The sequence below is a fragment of the Ictidomys tridecemlineatus genome, chromosome 1 (assembly GCF_052094955.1).
Source record: "Ictidomys tridecemlineatus isolate mIctTri1 chromosome 1, mIctTri1.hap1, whole genome shotgun sequence".
Classification (NCBI taxonomy): Eukaryota; Metazoa; Chordata; class Mammalia; order Rodentia; family Sciuridae; genus Ictidomys; species Ictidomys tridecemlineatus.
In genome coordinates, this window is record NC_135477.1 from 168,925,498 (window position 1) to 168,950,820 (window position 25,323).

At 43.5% G+C, this 25,323-nt stretch overlaps 1 protein-coding gene across 2 annotated transcripts in view; it reads right to left on the bottom strand.

Annotated features, from left to right (window-relative positions):
* Adam19 (ADAM metallopeptidase domain 19) overlaps positions 1–25,323 on the bottom strand; it is an 84,545-nt gene that overhangs the window by 42,521 nt on the left and 16,701 nt on the right. For both annotated transcript variants that reach the window (XM_078051656.1, XM_078051662.1), the window contains exon 4: positions 5,249–5,327. In XM_078051656.1, coding sequence (XP_077907782.1) covers positions 5,249–5,327 — 79 coding nt within the window. The remainder of the gene's footprint in view (positions 1–5,248; positions 5,328–25,323) is intronic.

A 25,323-nucleotide genomic window follows, 5' to 3' on the forward strand; every position in this document is an offset into this window, starting at 1 on the left:
TTACCCTAAGTACATGTATGAAGATTCGAATGGTGTGAATATACGTTGTGTACAACCAGATAAATGAAAAAACTGTGCTTTATATGTGTAATTTATATGTGTATTCTGCTATCTTACATAACAAATTAGAATACAAAATAAATTTAAAAAAAAATAGATGGAGGCACACTGGAGTGAGGAAGCTCCTGGGAACACAAAGAAGGAGCCACTAGAAGCTCTAAGAGTCAAAAGAGGAGGACTTTTCCCTAGAGGCTTTGTGGGGAGCATGGTCCTGCCAATACTTCAATTTTAGACTTTGAGCCTCTAGAACTTTGAGAAGATTTCTGTTGTTTTAATCTTCAAGTTCACGGTGCCTTGTTAGAGCTGCCCTAGGAAATGAACACACTCCATGCCCTCCAGAGCTCAGGATGCTCTTGCTCCCCTGGATCCCTCCACACCTAGATCCCTCCACACCTGAATCCCTCCACACCTGGATCCCTCCTGGCTGGGCACTCAGGTCCATGAGGCCTGGTACTCTTCACTACTCATTATGCTTCACAGCCATCTGGTCTCCCCACCCCAGCTGGATTCCTCCATCACTACAAATAGCACGTGCCAGGCCCTGGCTAGGCTTCAGAGATACAATAATAAGCAGACGGAGACATACAGCTCCAGTCTTCAAGGGGTTTGTGGTCTTATTATAGCCACTCATTTATGAAGAAGCTTTAAAAACATAATTACAAATAAGAGCCCGAGGTGCTAGCAGAGTAGCCATGGCATTTGATAAGCAGGGTAGCTATAGTATTTTCGAGGCAATTAAGGCACTGTTGAGAGTGCTAAAGCAGACACCTGGGGACAAAACAAGATGGAGGGACAATAACAGGGGACATGTTCCTCCTATGAGCTTGTTCCCAAGTAGGTCCACAGAGATGAGCTGCCAAGAATAGAAAGAAGGTTCGGAAAACATCTGAAGGAGCTGTAAACCACACAGCTGCAGACATGGGAACGGCTCTTCTTCTAACACCTGAGCCTGAGCAAGGCACATCATAAATGCTCAGGCTTTCACCTACGTGACAGTCCAGGGGACCTGTCTCTAGGACCATGCTGCCTGCTGTTTCCTTGTCCATCCCAGGCAGAGATGTGCTTGTCTCTATTCTCTGCCTCCACCTCCCTCCCAGCACCAGGCACGAGTACAGCCAAACAACAAAATTCAAGCATTTTGGCACAGCCAGGCCAGGGACAATGCAGCCTCCTGCAGGCACCAGCTGTGTAAGCAGTTCCACAGGCTCTCTCTGGCCTTCAGCGTCCGCAGCCTTGCTCACAGAGGACTGCATACAAAGAGCAAGCTTTAGGATTGACAGAGGGATTTCACTATACCTGGCCCAGAGTGGCAGCCATTCCACATCTGTGACCATGCTATCATTAACTCCTCCTTCATTCAAGGCACAATGAGGGATGTGGAAACCCACCAAGGGGCTGAATCCATGGTTCTCTCTGTGCCAATTCTATCCTGTCCAGCTGAGCTGTGCAGCCAGATCAGAGGATGCAGGCCAAGCTGACACTAAGCTCAGGCCAGTTCTTTGGACCACAGGTGCCCTTTCATCTGCTGATAATCCGCCGAGCAGCCATGTGGCTCCTCTGTCTATGAACATCCACACAGTTGGGAGGAGGAACAGGCAGCAGCCCCCTCTTTGCATCAAACTCTCCTGGACTTTTAACAAGTCAGATTCTGATCTTCAGAGGAATGCAAAGGAAATTCACTGAGCTCAGGGGACATCCCATAGCACCTGTGAAAGAAGGTAAGGCAGACACAAAACCCTCCTTCTGGCCAGGAGTCCATCTATCTTCAAATGTCAGCCTGTCGCATAGCATCTCTACCTTCCCCTGGGCTCTGGGACCTGGAGGTGGATCATCAAATGATCCAGTTCTGAACCTGGTCCTTAGAACTCAAGAGTGAGGCCACAGACACCACAGCACAGGAGCATTCACCAGAAGAAAAGGGGCTGAGTTCTCCCAGGGAGAGAGGGGGCCGGGTCTGTAAGGGGTAAGTGGGGTTATAAAAGTTGCAACACTGGAGAGTCAAGGAGTTCAGAAATGTAGGTCAGCCACAAGCTGCAAAATGCTGGTACCCTCACATGGCAAAGAGAACTCAAATCCAGAGGCAGCTCTGTAGAAGCTCTGTACTGCTTCCTATCTTTGGACTGATGCTAACAGTACACAGCCCAGATGCTCCCTAAAGTAGCAAAACAACTGATTCTTACAACAGGCTCTACAATTGACAGAGGGCTTTCACACGCATTGTCACATGTGATCATCACACCTGCCACTTACTGTTAGTAATAGTAAGCGCTGCCGACTCTCCGGCTCTTACTACCTGACGAACAACTTTGGTAGATTTTTTTTCCCCTTTAATTTTGATCAGAGCTTATGAGGAAGATAGTGTTTTATTCCTGTGTTTTAAAAGGAGACAACTAAAGGTTACAGTGGTCTTAAGTCACTCACAAAGTGACAGAGCAAAGTAGAGATTTGAATCCCAGCAGCCTAGCCTTCAACTCCAACCTCTGCTTCTCCCAGCATCATAATGACATAGGACCCGACTTGCCAAAGCTTTGTCACTCTCCAGCGTCTCAAGCAACAAAACAGAGAAGTTCCAGTCTAAGCCTTGCCACTTCTGAGCGTGGGCAAGTTACTCTTCCTCTTCTCCTCTCGACTCTCTCATCTGTAAACTATGGAGCTGCAAGAGATGTTTATAAGTTCCCATAAAAATCAGTGATTCATCTTACCCTTCCAATAGTCCCAAGAGTCAGATATCAGCATATCCAATTTTTGAGATGAAAAAAAACAATAATGGTATGGTCCAAAGGGTTGATTAAGGCCACATAGCTAGTTAAAGCCAAGACTACAACACTGGCTTGGGACCTGAAGCCCTGTAACTCTTTTTGTTGGAACACATTCACACACCCATTCCCCCAGTGACCTGACCTACATCAGGGCCACAGCCTTGATAAGGTTCCCAGAACTCAAGGCCAACAGTGGACACAGAGTGTAGACCTCACCATTTGGGTCAAGAGCCCCTAAGTGGTTTCTTCCATTGCCATTGCTCCTGGATTTCTGTTTCCAGATGAGCTGACTGGCAGCCCCGTGGTTCTGAGTAGGGGCCAGCAGTAGGGCAGCAGAGGATGTAAGAAAATAGTGAGCTGTGCCAGGATTCAGCTAGGATGTGCCTCGGTCAATACGACCTTCAGGAAGGAGGAGGGTTCTGGGGCTGAGGGGGAGTTCTCTTCCACTCCTCTGTTTCTGAAAGGCCTTTACAACATCTCTGCCTAATGCACAAGCTGAGAGCACAAAGAACAAGTCAAGGATCAGCCATGAAGTCATTGCATTATGCAGCTTCTCTGTCTAATGGGGTTACCCCCGGGGGTCTTTCACAGCAGGAAGCATGAGCTCATGGGGAACTTGTGGACTGAGACCCATTCTTGAGCTGTGGGCACAGAAATGGGAGGAACTCAGAGGAGGGTGCTTTTGTGAGGGTGTAATAACTAGGGGCTTTCTATGCCAGGATGTTACTCAGCCCCTAATGCTGCCCCAGAGGCACAGAACTGAGGTCTGGAGAAGGGAAGAGAAATTCTGACCAAGGGGCACTGAAGAGGTGTGGAGTCACAGCTGGACAGCCTCCCGGAAGATAGGGAGACACAGTCCAACATGCCTGCTGTGGACACTGGCCACTCTTTCAACTCTTGGTAGAAGGTCTTGGTGGAAAAGGTGCATTGACTACTTTCATGCCCTGAAATACAACCCAGCCCCTCCTACCAAGACACTACACTCTAGAGCTCTTAGATCTTCCAAAACTTAACTGTTCTGTACCCCTTATCCCATTCATGAGTAATCTCTTAAACTTATCTGAGCTATTCTTGTCTGATAGTAGTTGTAGTCTTGTTAGACATTTACCCTCTAGCAGGGAAATCTCAAAGAATGGGCCATGTGGGAATCTCAGGTTCTGTGAGAAGCTGCTGGAATAGCACTGAGGCAGAAGGATGTCCTTGCCCTTCTCCATACCACATCTCAGATCCACACACCCCAGGAGTCCACTTCACTCTGCCCCAAAGGCAGAAGACCATGGCCTCTCCTTCTCGGCCTTTCCTTACTCCACCCCATCAGTATAGAAGGGCCACTCTATCCCAGGGTTTCTCAACTTGGGCACTGTTGACATTTGAGGATGGACAATTCTCAGTTATGGAGGACTTGTTCTGTGCATTATAGGATGTCTGGCAGCATTACTGGCCCCTGACTACTATGTGCTAGAATGTCTCCCACCCCTCAGTCATGGGAACAATCGAAACTATCTCTGAATATTTCCAAGTGTCTCCTGAAGGGGAAAATAGCTCCTGGTGGAGAACCACTGTTCTGAGCCTACAAATATCATAGGCATCTCTGTGGAAAGAGCTAGCAAACCATGAAATACATATGATTCACTCCATTAAGTGTCCACCATTGGGATGTGATGAAGCAAACCAACGTGATCATCTAAAAGACCATTTTGTCACTGATAAATCTTCGGCTTTGTGCATATATCCTGGCTCAAAAACAACTTGGAGGGAGAACTGTCCAATATAAAGACAGACACAAAATAAGAAAACCTTCATAACATAAAAGCACATCAAAAAGGCAGACTATAGAATGAGATGGACATCATTATCCTAGGTACATGTGTGACTGCACATGAGGTGTGACGCTACATTGTGTACAACCAGAGAAATGAAAAGTTGTGCTACAATTGTGTACAATGAATCAAAATGCATTCTGCTGTCATATATCCCCAATTAGAATAAATAAATAATTTTTTAAAAGGCAGACTATAAAATTTGAATGTACAGTGATTACAACTCTGTAAACCCTAAATATCTACTTAAAAGTGGGTAGCGGACTGATCAAAATGTAATTGGGTGAGATAACAGGAGTATGAGCAAATTATTTTACTTAAATTTTTATTAATATGTGGATAATTGACACAACACCCAACATCTTCATGATGCTTTACACCAATTTTAATTGGTGTGATTATCCTAAAACATTCTATTTGTTTAGCAACTTTAGCCAGCAATGTACAGTGAGCACATGTTTTGCTTCTCCTGTTGGCTCCTTTGATCTTTAGTCAGGGGAAGCAATTCCTTTTGAGAAGGCACCATGTCCATCACACCTCTCCTCAGTCCCTAGGGGTGGTGCCCAGATAGGGCGGCTGCAGGAAAGATATTTGTTGACCTGAATTTACCTCAGGTTTCAGCATGGAGGTTTGAGGGTTTCCATCTGGAGTGTAGTGGGTTTCTGTGTAGGCCGGAGCAAAAAGTTGCCTGCAAAGAAGAAAAACAAACATTTCAACCTATAGTTAATAGACTCCAACCTCCTGGTAACAGCAGTTAGTCATTTTAATGGAAGCAGAAGTGTCACCCCAAGCATCTCCATGCAGAAGACACTGGGCAGCAATAGGAGTTATGGAATAAAAAGAAAATGGGGGAATTTTTCACTAATTTTATATACATTGAGAACTCCAACCAGATAAAGTTGATAGAACTAAAGCAACAATCTTTTCTTTTCTTTCTTTTTCTTTTTTCCTTTTTAGTTCATGAGAAAATACACAGAGGAACATACAGGCAGCATTTTCTAGGTTCTGTGGACACTTTTGTAACCCTTGATTGATTTTCCAACTTCGAATGCACCAATTTTAAGCATCAGCACTTCAACTTTTCTCTCTGAGGTATGCTGTAGTGAGATTATCAATCAAGGGGTCCCACCTGGCTCTGGCCAAGGGCTTGGCCCATGTTTTAGGCAAAGCCCATAGAGTGTTGTTGCAAGGTCTAAACAGACTCTTGTTGCTTCTGCCTGAATTTTTTGAGAAATAGACCTTCAGATTTCCTGAGTCTTGGTAATTCTGTACGTCCCCCATCCAATAATTTTTTTTCTTCCTCTTTCTAAACTGGGACATTGGTTTTTCTTTTGTCACAGACCTCTGAAGCTGAGAATGAGAAATCCTCACCAAAGGCCAGAAGACACTGAACAAGGTTCCTAGAATTTCTCCAGGAGTCAAAAGAAAAGTAAAAGAGTCAAGCGGATGTTTCAATTAGCCCAGCAAAACATTAAAGGCACAATTATTCTATAGAGTCAAGGTTAGGCATTAAAAAAAAAAAAAAAGGATTCTTATGAAAGACACTACTAGAATTGGAGTCTGACCCCCAAACAACAAAAAAGTGATAGAGATCTCTATCCACAGATATGGACAGACGTCCAAAATGAAGTTAGATAGAAACAGTAAATTTCAAAAAAGTTTGAATTTTCATTTTTTTGGTACCAAGGATCGAACTCAGGGGTACTCAACCACTGAGCCACATCTACACCCCTATTTTGTATTTTACTTAGAGACAGAGTCTCACTGAGTTGTTTAGCACCTCACCATTGCTGAGGCTGGCTTTGAACTAGCGATCTTCTTGTCTCAGCCTCCCAAGCCACTGGGATTACAGGCGTGCGCCACCACTCCCAGCCAGAAAAGTTTGAATTTTAGAAGTCATTTTATTGAAAAACTAACAATAGTACACACTTGTGCATGCATTGAAAACAACTGGAAAAACAAATGCCTCTTGTTAATGGTGATTATCTCAGGACTGCAGAAGATGCTCACAGCGTAAGTTACAAGCTTCTGAAATCTATTTTTAAAATCATCTGAACTGAAAACATAATTCAAAACTGCTTTTGAAAAGAAGAAAATGTAGGCTGAGGCCAACCCAGACAGCCAAAAGAATCTGAAGGGCTAACCTGGGTGGGGGAAGAGGTGACATTCCCTAGTAAGAGAAGGTCATCAGTAGAGTCACTAATGCTGCTTCCAGCTCCAAGTTCTCTGACTCCTGACTCAGGTTCCCTCACCCTCCCCACCCCCCAGGGTGCAATTGGAAGGCAAATGCTAACATCCAAACTCCACAAGAAGAAACCCAACAGGGATATGTAAAAGGAGCAAAACACAAAACCCAGCTGGTGCAGAGAAACTCATTCACATGGAAATACTGGGTCAGCAAAGAACATGCCAAAATCTGTCTCCTAGCCCTTCCCTCTTCCTCCTTGACTTCTAAGCAGCCCAGGAGCTAGGGGAAGAATCACTCCTTGGCCTACAGAAAACAAACTCCATGAGGGCAGAGGCCAACTAGTGAATCAGTGCTTCACATAATTTTGTGTAACTTCTTACACACACACACACACACACACACACACACACACACACAAAGAGGATAATACACTAGTTGATAAGGGTGTCTTAAGAATCCAACAACCCAATAATCCATGAAGAGGGCTGACCCAATGCCTGGCACAGAGCCAAGTGTGGTAAAATTTAACGATTATCGTTACTGCTTTCAACAGGGATTATGATGGAACAAGCCAGAAAAGCTGATGAAATTTATCTGTTTCCCTGACTCTCCTCAGCCCTTCACTCCCCACTTGAGGAGGTGATAAAAAGCAGTAAGTTCACAGTGCTGCCCCATTTCCTGGGCTTCCCTCACAAGCTGCATGATGGGTGGCTGGTAAGGGGTTCAGGGTTGAATGGCCCATCCTGGGTGCCAGTGAGGAGATGTCAATTTTCCCACAGGAAAAGCACTCATAGTCCATACATTCTCAGCCTCTTCTGAGTATCAGCAGAGAGAGAAATCATGGATCCAGTGACATTTAGATGTGATCCAAAGTGAGTCTTGGCAATGTCCGCATTCTTGTCAGCTGTCAGACACACGTCCTCAGAAGATATGACTCTTTCTGCAGCTTCTTATTCTGAGGATCTGTTCCCATCCTCATAGGACTCTTGGAGCCACAGCATTGAAAGGGACTTTAGCCATTCTATGGTGAAATCCATTCCACCTTGGCTCCCTGAAGGCAAGCACCTCTGCTCTTTTAAGGTCCCTCCCCCAGGTACCAGCTCTGACCAGGCTGTCCCGAGTTTATTATGAATTTCATAAGTGGAAAAATGAATAAATGAATGAATGACGCTTCCAGCTAGTATAGGAATCTGCAAGGTATCCATTCAGCATTGGAACTTCCAGGGGCAGGAGCTCATTAGACTACCCTCTCCAGTTCTGACCACATGTAGTAGTTATGCGTGTTTGTTTTGTTGTTATTGTTTGTTTGTTTTGGTAGCAGGGATTGAACTCAGGGGCACTCAACCACTGAGCCACATCCCCAGCCCTTTTTTGTATTTTTATTTAGAGACAGGGTCTCACTGAGTTGCATAGGGCCTCGCTAAATTGGTGAGGCTGTCTTTGAACTTGCGATCTTCCTCTCTCAGCTTCCTGAGCTGCTGTGATGACAGCTGTGTGCCACCTCGCCCAGCTAGTGAAGTACCAAATTGAAAACCTCCTCTCTTTAGGCACCCTCTAGCTTTTATCCTGCCTTTTGAACCTACAGAGAACAATCTGCTTTCTCTTCCACCTAACCAACTTTCAAATCAACATTTATTTGAAAGTGCAAATTGTCCAGTCCCACCTCAGACTTAGAGAATCAGACAGAAACTGTGGCTGGGGCCACACCTTCTGTTCTAGCAACTTTCCAGATGATTCTGATGCAGAATCAAGTTTAGAATCACCGCCCCAGACCATAAGTTCTCTAATCAACTTCAGAAATGCCTAAACATGTCTCACTGTCCAAGACTCCCCCTTACCTTCCTGCCTCCGCCACATCCTGGATTGTTCTGAGTTTGGGAAACCCAGAGAGTTCGCAATCGGAACCGTCTGCATGTGTCCCAAGTCCTAGGTCCTGGCTTGTTTCGTTTTTCCATCATGGCACACCCGCCAGGTAGGTCCTCATACCTTCCCTGTTTTTTACTTGAGGACATGGAAGCTCCCCTTACCCACAACATGGTGCCAGAGCCAGATTCCAGCTCATGTCTGTGGGCCCCAATCTTTAAATACTTTCCAACTCTTGTAGGTGGAAGCATAAAACTCAAACATTGCCCAGAACCTATAGACCAAACTGTAATTTGATGGTGATGACAAGTGACCTTGAGGTCATATATGAGATCACACACACACACACACACACACACACACAAAGGAGACCATTAACTCTTGGATGTGAAAGTCTGCTGAGAAGAAAAAGTGAATAAACAAGAACTTCAGGGCTAATTATATTGAAATAACCCTTTCCCCAAATGGGTCTGCAGACTCAGCCAGGTCCTTCCTTCTAGAAGCAAAAGGAAAGGTCAAGGTTTATCCCTCTCTGCATGATTTTACCAAAAGGGGATAGAAAATTGCTTTCAAATGCTCCCCACTGCCCTAGGAAGAGCTGTCCATGTCTCCATGCCCATGTACCCGGGTGGGTCTCTGGTGCTTTGAAGACAAAAGATACTGTTATCCACACAGAGAGGAGACAGCATGGATACTGAGTGGCCCGGCCTGGCCCAGCTGTCCTTTCTCTTGACTACATCTTGTTCTCATCTCCTCCCTGACAAGGGGCTGGCTCAGCACATCGGCAGGAAGCTGTCTTTCACCGCTGGATTACATTAGGATTTTCAGGAAACGAGTCGCGAGTGATGTGTCTCCAGGAAGAGAGGAAGACTGTCCAAGATTTCCCACCCCACCCCCTCCTTTGGCTGCTGGCTTCGATAAAAAAGCCATTCTGCTGTATCCTATTACCTCCAGCCCTATATAGCTGTTCTGTGCTCATAAGCTCAGGGGCAGGCAGAGATCAGCAGAAGATTCTCCATCCTGTCACAGCATCCTCTCAATTAACCACAGGCGGCACTGGACTTTGGGTAAAACCAAGATTGCTAGATACCAGAGTCCTGGGGCAAAGCTACTACCTCGGAATCCCACCTAAGAAAAGAAGCTGTCCCCCCAAATACCAAATAAAACGTTAAGATCACACTCCAGGGAAGAACAGAATTGTCCCTGGGAATCTGACACCTTCCTATTCCAGCAGCCAGGAACCTAAGGCTCAGAGTCTTCAAACCCAGGACTATCTTTTTTTTTTTTAAAGTAGGATTTACTGTCAGACAAATTTCAAAAGCCTCTCTAAGCTAAAACTCCCTCTTGGGAGGGAGGAGCAGAGAGACTAAAATAAATCATCAAAACATCTTCTGGGAGCTCAACCCGCCTTCCTCCCTCATCAAATAAGCAAACCAGGGGAGATAAAACGATAACAATTTCCAAACCACCTTAACAAAGAGCTCTCTCGAATGCACATGCTCTGCGTCAACACACGTTGCTCTGATCATTCCGGGGGGTTGACCCTGACCGCTGCCTCCTCCACCAGGATCTTGGCTCTGTGGAGTTCCAAGTCTTGTACCCTGGTAATGCCTGGGGAGGTAACAGCCTTGCTGCTCCCTCTCATTTGGCCTGAAAGGGCCTCAGCCAATCAGGGTTAGCGACAGCCTAGGCCCACATTCTAAATGCCATTATGGTGACACTCAGCCTAATAACCATCCAGAAAGGCTCTCTCCCAGGCCTACTGAGAATGACTTTCTCTAATTAAGGACCAAGAAATATGCATGCTTCGTTTTTCCAGGTGATTTTTTTTTTTATCAACTCCAAGTTCTCTTTCCCATTCCCAGACTCCTAGTCACCTTCTAAAAACCTAAAACTGATTTATACATACGTACCATTTTTATGTGTCAACTTATTTTTAAAATTCTAAGGAGGATATAGGCACAGCATTGAGGGAAAATGTAGGCTAAGACTGCTTTGCTTTCAGTGTCACTTTCTGACTGTCCTAAGTTCTGAAATGAGGCAAAAGATGATGCTTCCTCTTAGGGCCACACCAAAACATTGTCACATATTAATTCTCAAAGAATCAGGGCCTGGCTAAGGTTCTTGGGGGCTCCAGTGGGAAATCAGAGCTTTCCTTAATTTTTTAAATTTTATTTTATTATTATTATTATTATTTTTTTTTTGCAGTACTAGAGACTGAACTCAGGAGCACTCTACTATTAAGCTGTATCCAGCCCTTTTTATTTATTAATTGGGGGGGGGCAGGCAGGGTCTTGCTGAGTTACTCAGGCTGTCCTCAATCTTGCTATCTTCCTGCCTTATCCAACTTCCTGGGATTGTGATATGTGCTACCATGCCTAGCTTTATACCAGTTTTAGCACCTTGCTGATTACTCCATTAATTCAATAAATAAAATTTTGATAAGTGCTGACTGTGTATTTGTACAAGAATTATTTTCACTTGGGCTACCTAAACACCTTCCATTTCCTAGATTGCAACAATAAACTGGGTAATAATTACTATCTCATAGCAATGAAGGAAGCTCAAGTGAGAAAACGCATTCAAATCCTAGCTCTGACACTTAAAGGTTGTGTGACTTTGAGCAAGACAGTATGCTGTCGGTATCTCGGTTTTCTCGTCTATACAATGGGGAGAATGATAGCATCTCCTTCAACAGGGTTGCTGTAAAGTCTGTGCCTGGCATATAGAGAGGCTATATGACTACTTGTTAAATAAAGTTTTTTAAATGTGAAAAAAAAATTCTTTATGCAGTATAAAGTATTTGCAATCTACAAAAATCAACTGTTACCATTTTCTCCAAGACTAGCTATGAACAGATGTGGCAAAATCTAGATAATTATTGACTCCAGACAACAGGCATTTGTCTATTCCTAAGTCTCTCTCTTTTGGGGGTATGTTTGATTGTAAATTCTGATACTAATGTTTCAAATTAGCAAGGAGATACTGGGCAAGTCATAGGCTACTCAGCTTCCCTGTCCCTTTCTATCAAAAGGCAAAGGTTCGGGACAGACAGGCACTGATAATCCTTTCTGAAAAGCAGAGAGTATTATTTTAATGTGATGGTCTATGCTGGTCCATATTTGAGTCAAAGATAACAAATTCGGTATTATTCTATTTTTATGTTTATTTATCTTGTGGTACTAGGAGCTACATCTGTGCTACATCCCTAGCTTTTCTAATTTTAATTTTTTTTAATTTTAAGACAGAGTCTCATTAAGTTGCCCAGGCTGATCTCAAACTTGTGATTCTCCTGCCTCAGTATCTCAAGTAACTGGGATTACAGGTGGGCATGACTGTACCTAGCCTTATTTTGGATTTTGGAAAGTGAAAGAAAGAAGGAGATGCAAACTGGAGCTATTTCAGAACCAAGACTTCCAGGCCAGCGCTCATTCCACCTCTGACTCCAAAGGAATGGAAACAGAGATGCCAAAGGCATGGCCCCAAATCCAAATAAGGCATGGATAAGTCCGGGGGCCTAGTTGCAGATACTCTTTTTTGAGGGAACAGAAAGGCCACGGAAGGGGCAACCTTAAAAGTTGTTCCTATAGTAAAGAGCCGGGACCTCCTCCTAGTCCAAGGACTCACATGCCCAAGGAGCCTCACTGCCAAAGGATCAGTTTTGTAAGCAACACTACAGAGGCAAGATGGCGCCACCCGCAAATCGGCAAAAAGCCAGAGCTACTCTGTATGTTGTCTTTAGCCTCCTATTAAGGAAGTTTCCAAACAATGCATTAAATCAACACTCCTTTTTCACTGCTTCCAATTATATCTTCTCCCAGTCCTCACAAGACCTGGCACCCTTCCGACCAGCTCCTGGTCCCATGTTTTGCTTCTACAATATACACCAAAGGATGTTTGGATGAGTACTGCTTACTCCTTGGGCCAGCGGGATCTTTATTTAATCCTCTTCTTCTCTTCCTCTTGGATGCTTCTGTGAAGATGAGTAACCTGTCTGTACAAATAGGTCGACTTCTTGGCATCCGGTTGCTTAACTGGCAGGGGCCTGAGTGGCCCTCAAAATGGCTCACCAAGAAGGGTTTGCAATTTTGTTTAAAAGTATCCTAAACCACCCATTATGGGTACTTACCGGAAGTGGGTAAAACCAGTTCAGAGAAATGACAAATTTCCTCAGAAATACAAAAAAAATTGAAAGCAGAAGTATTGCTTGATAGCAGCTTCTCAAGCAACCATTTGGCAAATAACCACTGTGTTCCTTTCATCAGATTAGCTGATAGCACTGATCACCTGGAAGGGAAGTGCCAGGGCACAAGGTGTGAGAAACTGCCATTTGTAAAGATAATCCGTGGTTAAGGCACAAGGGGAAGTGAACGAAAGGACCCTCTTTGATCACTGAACCTTTGAAAATATACTTAAGAAGGAAACAGGTAAACCACATCCTTAAAAAAAAGCAAGCAAGGAAACATTAAAAAGGTAACTGAAGACCCCAAACTAACCTGCCCTAAATGTCGGTGCTTAGTCCCTCTTAGCTTCTGATTAAATATTACAGTAACTTTTATAAATGGTGCCCAATGTTTCCAAACAACTTAAAGCACAAACCACAACCACAGCACAAGTCAAGAACATCAGGACTTGAAAGGTCCTCACAGATCCTAGGGGACATCCACCGTTCTGGTCTGCTCAGCATCCATCCCACCTTGGAGGGACGACAGTGGCCTGGTCTGTAGTTAGAGAAACACTCCCCACTCACTGCACTGCTGACTGAGGCACCTGAAATTAGCCAAGGTTCCTGCCTTTGCCTGGCCATGTGCACGGGACATAACAAGCCTGGACAGTCAGTCAGATCTCATCTCTGAATTTCAAGAAGAATGTCATGTGCATGGAAGTCACCGTCCCCAGTGGTAGAAGGGACTGTTAATTCCTTTATCTCATCCTTTTCAAACCCTCCTTCTTCAGCTTTTCCTTCATTCTATGTGTAGCCCATTTGTTGTCTCTTCCCAAAAGATTTTTTGCCCCCTAGGGGCCCAAGTAGTGTGTAAGTTATGGGGTTTACTGTAACAAAACAATCTTGATATACTACCTGCCCTGCCCACCCTTCCTTTTACAGATAAAAAAATTGGAAAAGATAAAAGCAACTTGCCCAACATCACACAGCTGTATTTTGTTTCTAAACCAATCAGTCTCAATAAACTAGAATAATCTAAATGTTTGTAGTAGGTAATGCAAAAGTTAAGTCATCCATCCAGACAGCCCCAGAAGACAAGAGAGGAAGAATGTTCATGCAGTCTCATCAATAATCACTTATTGGTGGGGGGGGGGATATGTAAAATAGTACAAATTTCAGGGCACGTGGCATTGGGAAGCCCCAGTTCCCCATGGCTGGCTTTCACCATGTGTTTGCTCTTGTGCTTAGCCAAGCTGTGGTACCTTGACTGAACCACAAGCCCTACATCTGCAAGCCCACTCACTGCACAAATATTTATGGGGGCTGATCATGTGACAGATGGGAAGATAACAGGCAAGAGGCAGGCCTGGTTTTCCTGCCCTCCACCTGGCACCTGCATCTCCCATAAGATTAGAGGAGGTCATTCATGAGAGCACTTGCAAACATTCATAGGCCATGCAGAGGGGGCAGACGTCTGATTGATCCCCAAAAGGCAAGTTTCACGGTCCTTCTTTCCTCCTTCCTTCCTACAATAGTTGAAAACTGGTGTGGTGACCATCTGCCAGTCTCCCCTAACAAGCTGCCTACATGGATGGTTATGGAGAAGCGAGTTCGTGCGTGCAAGTGTGCAATGGAGTGCATTGAGGGGAGAGAACAAGGCTGGCCACGGCATCCGGAGCTAAGGATGCTCACTCCACATTGGGGATCTCCTTTTCCCCAGCCATATTTCTATCAGCCCATACTTGAGTGGCCAGCCTGACCTTTGCTTTCTTCTGGAAGTCCCACATCTAGGATGAGTACATCAAGAGATAAAGAGCTTCTGGAATACAAGGAACCCAAAGACATCCCTCCCATGTTAGATCACCCTTTCTCCAGCGCTTGAGTCTCTCTCTGAAGGAATCCTTTTTCATGATCTGCCCTGCCCTTCCCCAGGAGGTGGGGCCTTGGAAAAAGAAACCATGCTTGATATAATACAGTCATTATAGCTCCTTGGCCCATCTGGACCTCTCTCCAGGGAGACTGATGCAAGAGGAGGACATTGGAGCTGCCAAACCCACAATCTCAGTGAGGAAAGGAGGAGGAAGGGGAGCCATGGGTCACATGGGAGCCATGGAAGAGGCTGGAAAAGAGCCATAGTACAGAAGTCATAAAGACCCTGCTTTTTGCAAATGGCTGAGGAGAGCCTGGCCCAGCTCCACCCACTCAATGATATCATTGTTTTCAACAAAAGTGGGTTTGAGAGCCCCAGAGAGGCCCCCGGTGAAGCCCCAGCTGCTCCAAGAGCTGAGTTCCTGGGAGAACAAGTACTTAGAATTTTAGATAAGGAGGAAAGACAGAGATAACAAAGGGAAGGACAGATTTATGCTTCTGCTAGGCCCTTTAGTGTTAATGGAGAGTACAAGACCCTATTTCTCCTGTGGATCTCATCAGTGGACAGTGGATCCCCACCATGATTCTGTAAGGGTGATGACTAGGATTATTACCTTCACCTAGTGAGAAAACTAAAGACCCAACAAAAGAAGTGGCCTGAGGTCTCAACCACAAGCTAAGGACAGGCTTGAGACTGGCACCATTGCCCTGCTACTTGTTCAAGCTGGGGACCTCAGAATAACCCTCTCCCTTTGCTCATATTCCCCCACTTCCCAGTATCTGTGAGTCCATCATATAAATATCTCTGGAATCCATGTTCTTCTCCCCATATCAGCAGCCTCATCCCCAAACTAGTCCTCTTAAAATGCATTTGGATGCTGTCACTATCTGGCCGCGATGTTTTCCCCATGGTGTTGGGGACCGAACCCATGACTTTACTCATGCTAGGCAACTCTCTGGCTATTAAAACACCTATCATCACTTCCCATTGCCCTTGAGAGAAAACTTTTTAGAGGGGGTGGGGTGGGTACTGAGGATTAAAGCCAGGGGTGCTTAAACAGCGAACCACATCTCCAGCCTTTCTTTCTATTTTTTATTTTGAGACAGGATCTCACTAAGTTGCACAAGTCCTTGCTAAGTTGCTGAGGCCAGCCTCAAACCTGGAATCTTCCTGTCTCAGCCTCCTGAGCTGCTGGGATTACAGGGATGCACCATCACACTCAGCTGCAAGAAAACTCTTTAAGGAGCCTATAAGGACCTTCAAGGACTCACTCTAGCAGCCTCCACAACCTCTCATTTCCTTCCTCTTGTTCGGTTCTAACCTTGGAGAAGCCGATTTGCCTTCACATGTCACTCTGGCCTTAGGGCCTGTGTTCAAGCTGCCCGTGCTTCTTGGCATGCACCTACCCCCCAATGGAACGAGCCAACTCCGCCACACCCTCTATGACCACCACAAGCTTTCAGTTCTTTCTTCCTCCTAGAAGCCATCCCTGACTCCAATCCAGAGCCAGTTCCTTTTCTCCATACTCCTCCATCTTGGAGTGCCCCACGTTGTTCGGTAATTGTGCAACCATCTCCACCACTAATCTCTAAGCCCCATGATGACAGAGATTGTGTATGTCCCCTCCTTGCTTCTCCCAGAAACACCCACAGCTACCCCCGTGCCTGCTACATGGTCAGCTCTCACGACATCTGTCAAATGAAGGAAGTAAAAACAGAAGTGAAGCATTCTCAGTGAGCAGCCCAGAGCTCAAGTTCAAACATTAGAGATTCTCATCAAAATTGCCAGAGTTTCTATGACCCACAGCCACCCCCAGCTGAGTGAGAGCAAGACCTGCCTCTAACTTGCCCAGAAGTCTATTCATTGAGCATTTGAGGGTCAGCCAAAGGTCTGTGTATGTCACTGAGTTCTAAATAGAGATAAAACTAACTTTCTACAAGTCAAAGTATCTCCCGGATGAGATGTACATGTGGTTTCATTTTCAGGACAGAACCAGTCCAGAAACCCCAGTACTGGTCTCACCTCTCAGAGTCGGGCACTATTGTCCAAGCAGAAACGTTAGTGGGTAGGAAACATCCTGATTTCCAGGGAGTTAAGGTAAAGAGTTCAGTTACATCCTTGGAGCTTGGAGAAATGGGAGGTAGAAGGTGGTCACTTTCAGTACATCTTCCAATTCAAAATGTCCACCCATCCATCCATGCAATCACTGTCCATCCTCCCCACCACCCTGCTTCTCATGAGATTCCCCATCTAGCCAAGTTGTGAAGAGGCCCCCATTTTTATTGTATTTTATTTTTATTTATTTATTTATTTATTTATTTATTTATTATTTTTAGGTAATGGGATTGAACTCAGGGTGCTCTACCACTGATCTACATCCCAGTTCTTTTTCATTTTTATTTTGAGACAGGATCTCCCTAAGTTGCCTAAGGCCCTGCTAAGTGGCTGAGGCTAGCCTCAAACTTTTGATCTTGCTGCCTCAGCCTCCCAAGTCTCTGGGATTATAAGCATGTACCACCAGACTCCAAAGAAAAAGCCATCTTAACCCTGTGCTCAGCCCCTGAAGTCACGAGCTCCCTCTGCCAGGTACACCTCCAACATCGGCTCAGCCCAAATTTCTCTTTAGTGGGTATAGAAAGATACCCACTATCAAAGTATAGAAAAAGTATAGAAAACTATCAAAGTATAGAAAAGACAACCTAGGGCGGGGTTGTGGCTCAGAGGCAGAGTGCTCACCTAGCATGCACGAGGCACTGAGTTTGATCCTCAGCACCACATGAAAATGAAGTAAAGATATTGCAACTGCCTATAAAAGAAAGGAAAATACAGCCTAGATTTAAAATAGTCTTAGAGCGTCTTTCCTAGAAGTAGTCCACTTACTTTGTGGACCACATGGTTTTAACTAAGGCAAGAGAGAACCCAACTCAAAGTCCAAAATGGAAGAACAAAAAATTGAGCTCCCCACCACTCAAATCCTCTGGTAGCCCAGCTGTAGAAGGAAAAGCAACTCTTTCCCTACCTTGACATATCACCTTCTGAATTCAGATGATTTGGCTAGTTAGGAATACTGAATTCCTAAGACATTACGAGCACCAGAGCTTTGAGTTTCTCTTGATCCACACCAAATATTTATATATTATTTTCTCAGTCTGAATTCCTTTCTCATTCTCCCTCTCATCTCTTCTTTCTCCCTCTTTAAAGCCGCCCCCACCCTGAAGAACAGAACTAGCTCCAAATGACCCTCTTTGAGGAAGCTTGCTCAAATTTTGTCACAAATTTTCTCTTCCCTGTTGCCTCTGCAGCATTTGACTTTCAGTTCTACTGTGTAAATCTGTTATCTGCCTCGGACCATGCTTTTTGTACATTGTTTCCTCTGCTACAGGGACAAAGGTAGCTGTGTTTTCATCCTTACCTCCTACAGCACCAAGCACAGGACTCTATACAGAGGTGCTCAAAGGATAGCCCTGAAATCAACCTGGTAGCACAGAGAAAAGTTGGCTCAGGCTTAAAATTAACAAAACGTGGTACATCCACATACTGGAATACTAAAGAGCAACAAAAAGAAATACTGCAGCTGGGTGTGGTGGTGCACACCTATAATCCCAGTGGCTCAGGAGGCTGAAGCAGGAAGATCTCGAGTTCAAAGCCAGACTCAGCAACATAATGACATCCTAAAGCAAGTCAGTGAGACAGAATCTAAATAAAATATAAAAAAAGGCTGGGGATGTGGCTTACTGGTTAACCACCACTGGGTTTAATTCCTGGCACCGAAAAGAGAAAAGACAAGAGAAGACTGCAACATATTACAACATGAAGACCCAAGCAGTGGTGCACATCTGTAATCTAAGTGACTAGATAGTTGAGGCAGGAGGATCCTAAGTTCCAGGCCAGCCTCAGCAATATAGGGAGACACTATCTCAAAATAAATAAATAAATAAATAAATAAATAAATAAATAAATAAAGAGGGATGGGGATGTATCTCAGTAGTAAGGCACACCTGGGTTCGATTCCCAATACTAAAAAAGAAAAAGAAAAAATTCCTGCAATATGTAAAAACCTCAAAAACATTATCCTTAGTAAAAGATCCATATTGAATAACCCTATTTATAAGAAATATCCAGAATATGCAGAATTAGAGATAGCAGATTAGTGCCTCAGTAGGACTGGTATGGAGGAGGGGGCTGGAGAATGGGGAATGACTGTATTAATTTGCTAGGGCTGCCTTAACAAAGTGCCACAGACTATATGACCTAAAAAACAGAAGTTAATTATCACATGGTTTTGGAGGCTTAGTCCAACATCAAGGTGTGAGCAGCCCATGCTCCCTCTGCAGGTGTAAGGGAAGGATCTATTCCAGGCTTCTCTCCTAGATTCTGAGTTCCTTGGCTAATGGCAGTGAAATTCAATTCTTCACGGGGTGTTCTCCCCATATGCACATTGAGTGTGAATTTCCTCTTCCTGTAAGGATTCTGGTCATCTTGGATCAGGGTCCCACCACACTACAGCATGACTTCACCTTAGCTAAATACATCCACAACTTAGTCCCCAAATAAGGCTTCTCTGAAGTATTGGGGGTTAAGACACCAACATATGAATTTTGGGGACACAATTCTAACCATGGTACTGCTGTTTCTTTGGAAAGTGAAGAAAATATTCTAAAATTAGTTTATGGTGACATTAGTGCAACTCTACAAATATACTAAAAAACATTGAATTGTATACTTTAAATAAGTGAAGTATATGATGTGTAAGTTGTTTCTCATTTAAACTGTTTGGGGAAAAAAAAGGCAGGAGGGTTTCGATTTAAAGAGTCTGCCCAAAATCCTCAGTGAGAAAAGTGAAGCAGGAGGCATCACAATACCAAGCCTTAAATTATACTATAGAGCGATAGTAACAAAAATGGCATGGTATCGGCAACCAAAACAGACATGAAAACAATGGTACAGAATAGAAGAAGACAGAGACAAACCCACATAAATACAGTTATCCCATACTAGAAATAGGTTCCAGAAACATTCATTGGAGAAAAAATGGTCTCTTCAACAAATGGTGCTGAAAAAAACTGGAAATCCATATGTAACACAATGAAATTAAACCCCTCTCTCTCATCCTGCACAAACTCAGCTCAAAGTGGATCAAGGACTTAGGCACTAGAACAGAGACCATGTACCTACTAGAAGAAAAAGTAGGCCTAAACCTTCACCATGTCAGCTTGAGAACTGAATTCCTCAACAAGACTCCTAAAGCACGAGAAATAAAATCAAGAATCATGCTTTGATGTACATATACATAGTGAAGTGTTATGGTTTAGATGTGGTGTCCTCCAAAAGCTCACATGTGAGACAATGCAAGAAGGTTCAAAGGAGAAAGGATTGGGTTGTGAGGTCTTAACCCCATCAGTGATTTAATCCCCTGACAGGGATTAACTGAGTGATAACTGATATGGTAGGGTGTGGCTGGAGGAGGTGGGAATTGGGAGCGTGGCTTTGTGGTATATATTTGTAGCTGGAGAATGGAGTCTATCTGATTCCAAGATGATGATGTAAGCTGCTTCCTTCCGCCACACTCTTCTGCCATGATGTTCTGCCTCACCTTGAACCTTGAGGAATGGAGCCTGCCTTCTATGGACTAAGACTTCTGAAATCATGAGCCCCTAAATAAACCTTTTCTCCTTAAAAAAGAGAATCAGTAAATGGGATGATATACAACTAGAAAGTTTCTTCATAGCAAAGAAAACAATCCAGAAAGTGAAGAGAGAGCCTATAGAATCTTTGCCACCTGCACCTCAGATAGAGCATAAATCTCTAGGATATATAAGGAACTCAAAACACACCAAAAAAACAAATAACCCAATCAATAAATGGGCTAAGGAACTGAACAGACACTTCACAGAAGAAATACAATTGGTCAACAAATATATGAAAAAATGTTCGATATCCTAGCAATTAGAGGATTGCATATTAAAACTACACTGAGATTTCATCTCACTTTGGTCAGAATGCCGATAACCAAGAATACAAGTAAACAGTAAATGTTAGTGAGGATATGGGGAGAAAGGTTCACTCATACATTGCGGATGGGCCTGCAAATTGATACAACCACTCATGAAAGCAGTATGAAGATTCCTTAGAAAACCTGGAATGGAACCACTATTTGACCTAGTTATCCCACTCCTGGGCATATAGCCAAAGGATTTAAAATCAGCATACTATAGTGTTGCAACCACATCAATGTTTATACTTAAGCTATGGAATCAACCTAGGTGTCCTTCAACAGATAAATAGATAAAGAAACTCTGGTACATATACACAATGTAATTATAGAATCTGCCAATAAATGGATGAAACTGAGACTATCATACTAAATTAAATAAGCCATCCCAAAAAACCAAAGGTTGAATATTCTCTCTGATATGCAGATGCCGACTCACAATAGCCAGGGTGAGGGAGGAGAGGAGGTTCGCTGGATTGGACAGGAGGGAAGCGGGGGAAGGGAGAGGGATGGGAATGGGAAAGACAGTAGAATGAATCAGACATAACTTTTCTATGTTCCTATATGAATATACAATCAGTATAACTCCACATCATGTACATCTAGGCCGGCCTGTACAACCACAAAAATGGGAAGTTATACTTCATGTATGCATAATACATTAAAATATATTTTACTGGCATGAATAACTGAAAAGAACAATTTTTTTTTAAAAAAAGTATGCCCAAGCTCAACAATTAAACTATTGGTGGGAGTATATGAAAACATGATCTTTCAACAAGAATGGTGGAATATGAACATGTAGAGACACCAAAGACAATTTTCCTTTATCTAGTAAAACACTAGTAAATCCTCCTTGACCTAGTGATTTATTCTATAAGGTAACCCTCTAAAAGTAACATCCAAAGAGTAAAAGTGCATTCAGCCCAGCACTGTTTGTAAAGTTTTTTTTTTTTAAAAAAAGGAAAATCCTGAATATCCATTGATAAGGAGTGATTAAATTTATCACAGCATCTTGGTTACTGCTAAACTGGATGATGCATATACAGGGATTCACTGTTATTCTCTCTACTCTGTGTTTAATAATTTGATAATTTTTTATAATTATCAAAACTTTGATAATTTTTTGTTATAAGAATTTTTAAATGTTAATCATGGCATACACATGCAATGTAATACCATACAGCCATTTAAAATGATGTGATAAACTGGGCATGGTAGTACCCACCTATAATTTCAGCTACTCAGGAGGCTGAGGCAGAAGGATTGCAAGATCTAGGCCAGCCTGGACAACTTAGTGAGACCTTGTTGCAAAATGTTTAAAAAAAAATAAATGAGCCTGCATGTAGCTCAGTAGCAGAGCAATTTCCTAGCATGCAGGTCTTGGGTTCTATCTCAAAGAAAAAAAAAATTATGATAAATATACATTGAAATATATCCATAATATACTCTCACACTCAGTCACATAAATGTAAAATGTTACAGCCTTTAGGGAGATACCTGTGAGGTGAGAGGTGCCTTCCTCATAATTTAAAAACATTTTTAACCTATGTGCCAGATGATCTTGCAACTCTACTTTGAAATGCCAATCCTAGAGAAATATTGGAAATGTGTTGAAAGACGCTACACAAGCCTATTATTGCTGCATTATCTGTAATAATAAGAAGCCTGAAACCTAACTGTCCATAGAAAAATCAATAAATTTTGATCCATCCATTCACAGCAAACCTACGTCACCATTAAAGAGAATAAAATGGGACTACCAATGTGCCAACATGCAAAGACATCGAAGACAAATAATAAAAAGGTAAAGTATAAAATAGCATATAAAGTATGATCTCGTGTATTTCAAAACTGTAACTTTCTTTAGAATTCTAGAGTTTTATTCTGAAAAATATCAAAAATTCCAAAAAGTTCTTAGATCAATCTTTTAAAGTGGTTTAGTAATATCCATGCTATATTTCTAAGTGAAAAAAAATATTGGTTTAAAAACTGAGTATGACTCCAGTTGGTTAAATATAGATAGGGTTAAAAAAAAAAAATCTAGGTAAAACCTGAAGTTCAAGGCCAATGCCCAGTCACTGGATGCTAGCTATTGTTATCCTAAGGTAAACAGCTGATGATGAAGGGATTCTCAAACTCAAGAACCGCTGGCCTCTTCCAACTCCCCAGCTTCCCTTCGCTCTGACCAGGGTCCATCTGAGGCCAACAGGGCAGTTGACAGCTTCCTCCCATTCATTTTACCCTGGGCTCCCGCTGAAGGGCAGCCAAAGAAATGAGCTAGAGACAAAAGAAATCCATGCACATCCTTCCTGCCTGCACAGGCAGCCCAGGCTGCTGGTCCCTGGAAGGAGATAGAGGCGGAACTGGAGAACAAATCCCAACCTCCTTATCAGACAGTTCAGGGCCTTGCCCAGGGAGGGGCCAGGTGCTGACTCTGCCAAGCGCTCAAAAGAGGTACAGTTTGGCCGACTGGAGAACACTGCTAAGCTGCCTTCTTGAGATACAGGTAGGTCAAACTGGGCCTTGCTGGAGAGCAGAAGTGAGTTTCCTCCCGGGGGCAATGGGTTCTAAAGTCACTCTTCTTAATTACATCTGGAAATCAACTCAGGGGAATTCCCTCTTACATCATCCTGAAATGTTTTTCAGACCCTGCAAAATACAAATAATGGTGGCTATAGACTGTGCTCTCATGGTGCACCAGGCACAGTGTAAGTCCTTTAAAAGCATTACATCACTGAAGTCACAGAACATCCTGTGAGGTGGCCACTGATATCCCTAGCATGGGGGTGAAGAAACTAGGCTCCCGAAAAGTTACTTAACTTTCACACCTCCAGAGACTGCAAAGAGCCAGGTTCGGATCCACACGTGGATTATGCCACTACTTTACACAAACTTTCAAACTCTAACCAGGGCAGGTGAAAAGAAAGGAAAGTGAGATGGTTGAGCAAGGAGAAGTAATGCTGATTCTAACCAAGACAGGGCTCAAAGCACACTGAGCCAGGGTGGGACATCTGCGAATAACATCATTATCTGGTTAAGGCCCTTGTACTTTAGAGTCAACCAGACCTGGCTTCACCTCCTGGCTCTGCCCTTTATACCCAGGTGACCTTGAGCAAGTCACAATGCTCTACACTTCGGGGAGGCCCATCTGCCAAATAGTGGTACCTATGCCTCACTGGGTGGTTGTCATGATTAGAGGAACCGCATAAAGATTGCATGAAAGTGCCTGTCACACAGGCATGGCTACATCTTGACTATTGCCACCATTGTCATCATTACTGGTATCTGACTATCAATTCTAGTTACTCTCAACCAGAAGTTCCCTATGGGGACTGGGCATCAAGGAACATGACCCGAACTGAGGAAATGTGGATGAGCAATAACCACACAGATTGTTTCTCAATCTGTTTTTCTCTTGTTACTTGCACACCTGAAGAAAGAAGCAAGGGTCACATGTAATTCCTTGCATCACCAAGAGACTTCAGAAAACATTTGTCCTTGACTCAGTATTAATAAAAGTTGGCATATCCTAAAATACCACGTGCTAGTGCCGTATACTAAACTAAGCACATCATAATATATTATCTCTTAACCACAAACCCTGTGTGTTTTGTTTCCTAGTGTGTTTTGTTTCCTAGGTTTGCTGTGTAGTAAAGTACCAGGAAGTTAGTGAATTAAAACAATAGAAAGATGTTTTTTTTTTTTCACAGCTTTGAAGGCAGAAGAATAAAATCAGTATCCCTGGGCAAAAAATCAAGGTGTCAGCAGGGCTGTGCTCCCTCTGGGAGAATCTGTTCCTGCCTCTTCTTGCATCTGGTGGCTGTCAGCATTCCTTGGCTTGTGGCTGCACCACTCCATTCTCTGTCACCATCATCTCTCCTGTCAGTGACCAACTCTCCCTCTGCTTCCCTCATAAACACATTTGTGATTGCATTTAGGGCCCACCCAGATATCTAGGACAATCTTCCTGTGTCAAGATCTTTGACTTAGCCATTTCCATGCCATCCCTTTCTTTCCTTGTCAAGAGCATTCCTGCAAACACGGTGAACGCTCCTAAAATATAGCACAATTTCTGTAAGAAGCGAGGCTAGCACCAATCCCACCAAGTGACACATTCCAAGAAAGGTAAAGATTCTCTGCATGTCCAGGGAAAGTGGCATTCTGATAGGAAGCAAAGTGGCTATGGGGGGCAAACTAAGCTGATGCTCTAAACAATGCTAAAACTCCATAGAAGACGGTGTTGGGGCTCCAGTGTGTCCAACCCATTCTCAGAGAGAATGCTGGTTACCAAGAGATGCAGGCTTCTGAACCAGCAAGAGACAATAAGAGAAAGCGCCACATGATCCAGTTCCAAGTCTCCTCATAAAGTTGTTTTACTATGAAGACAATAAAATCTTGAGGCTACATTAAAAAAAAAAATCTAATCACACTTACAAAAAACTCTTTTTTTTTTTTTTTTTAAGGCAATGCCATCACATGTTCCAAGGATTAGAATGTGGATACTTTGCTGGGAGGAAGTGCATTTCTTAACCTACACCATCCTGTCATGAAGGTACTAATGGCAGTTTCCATGCAGAGACAGAATGTATTAAGAGGCAGGCAG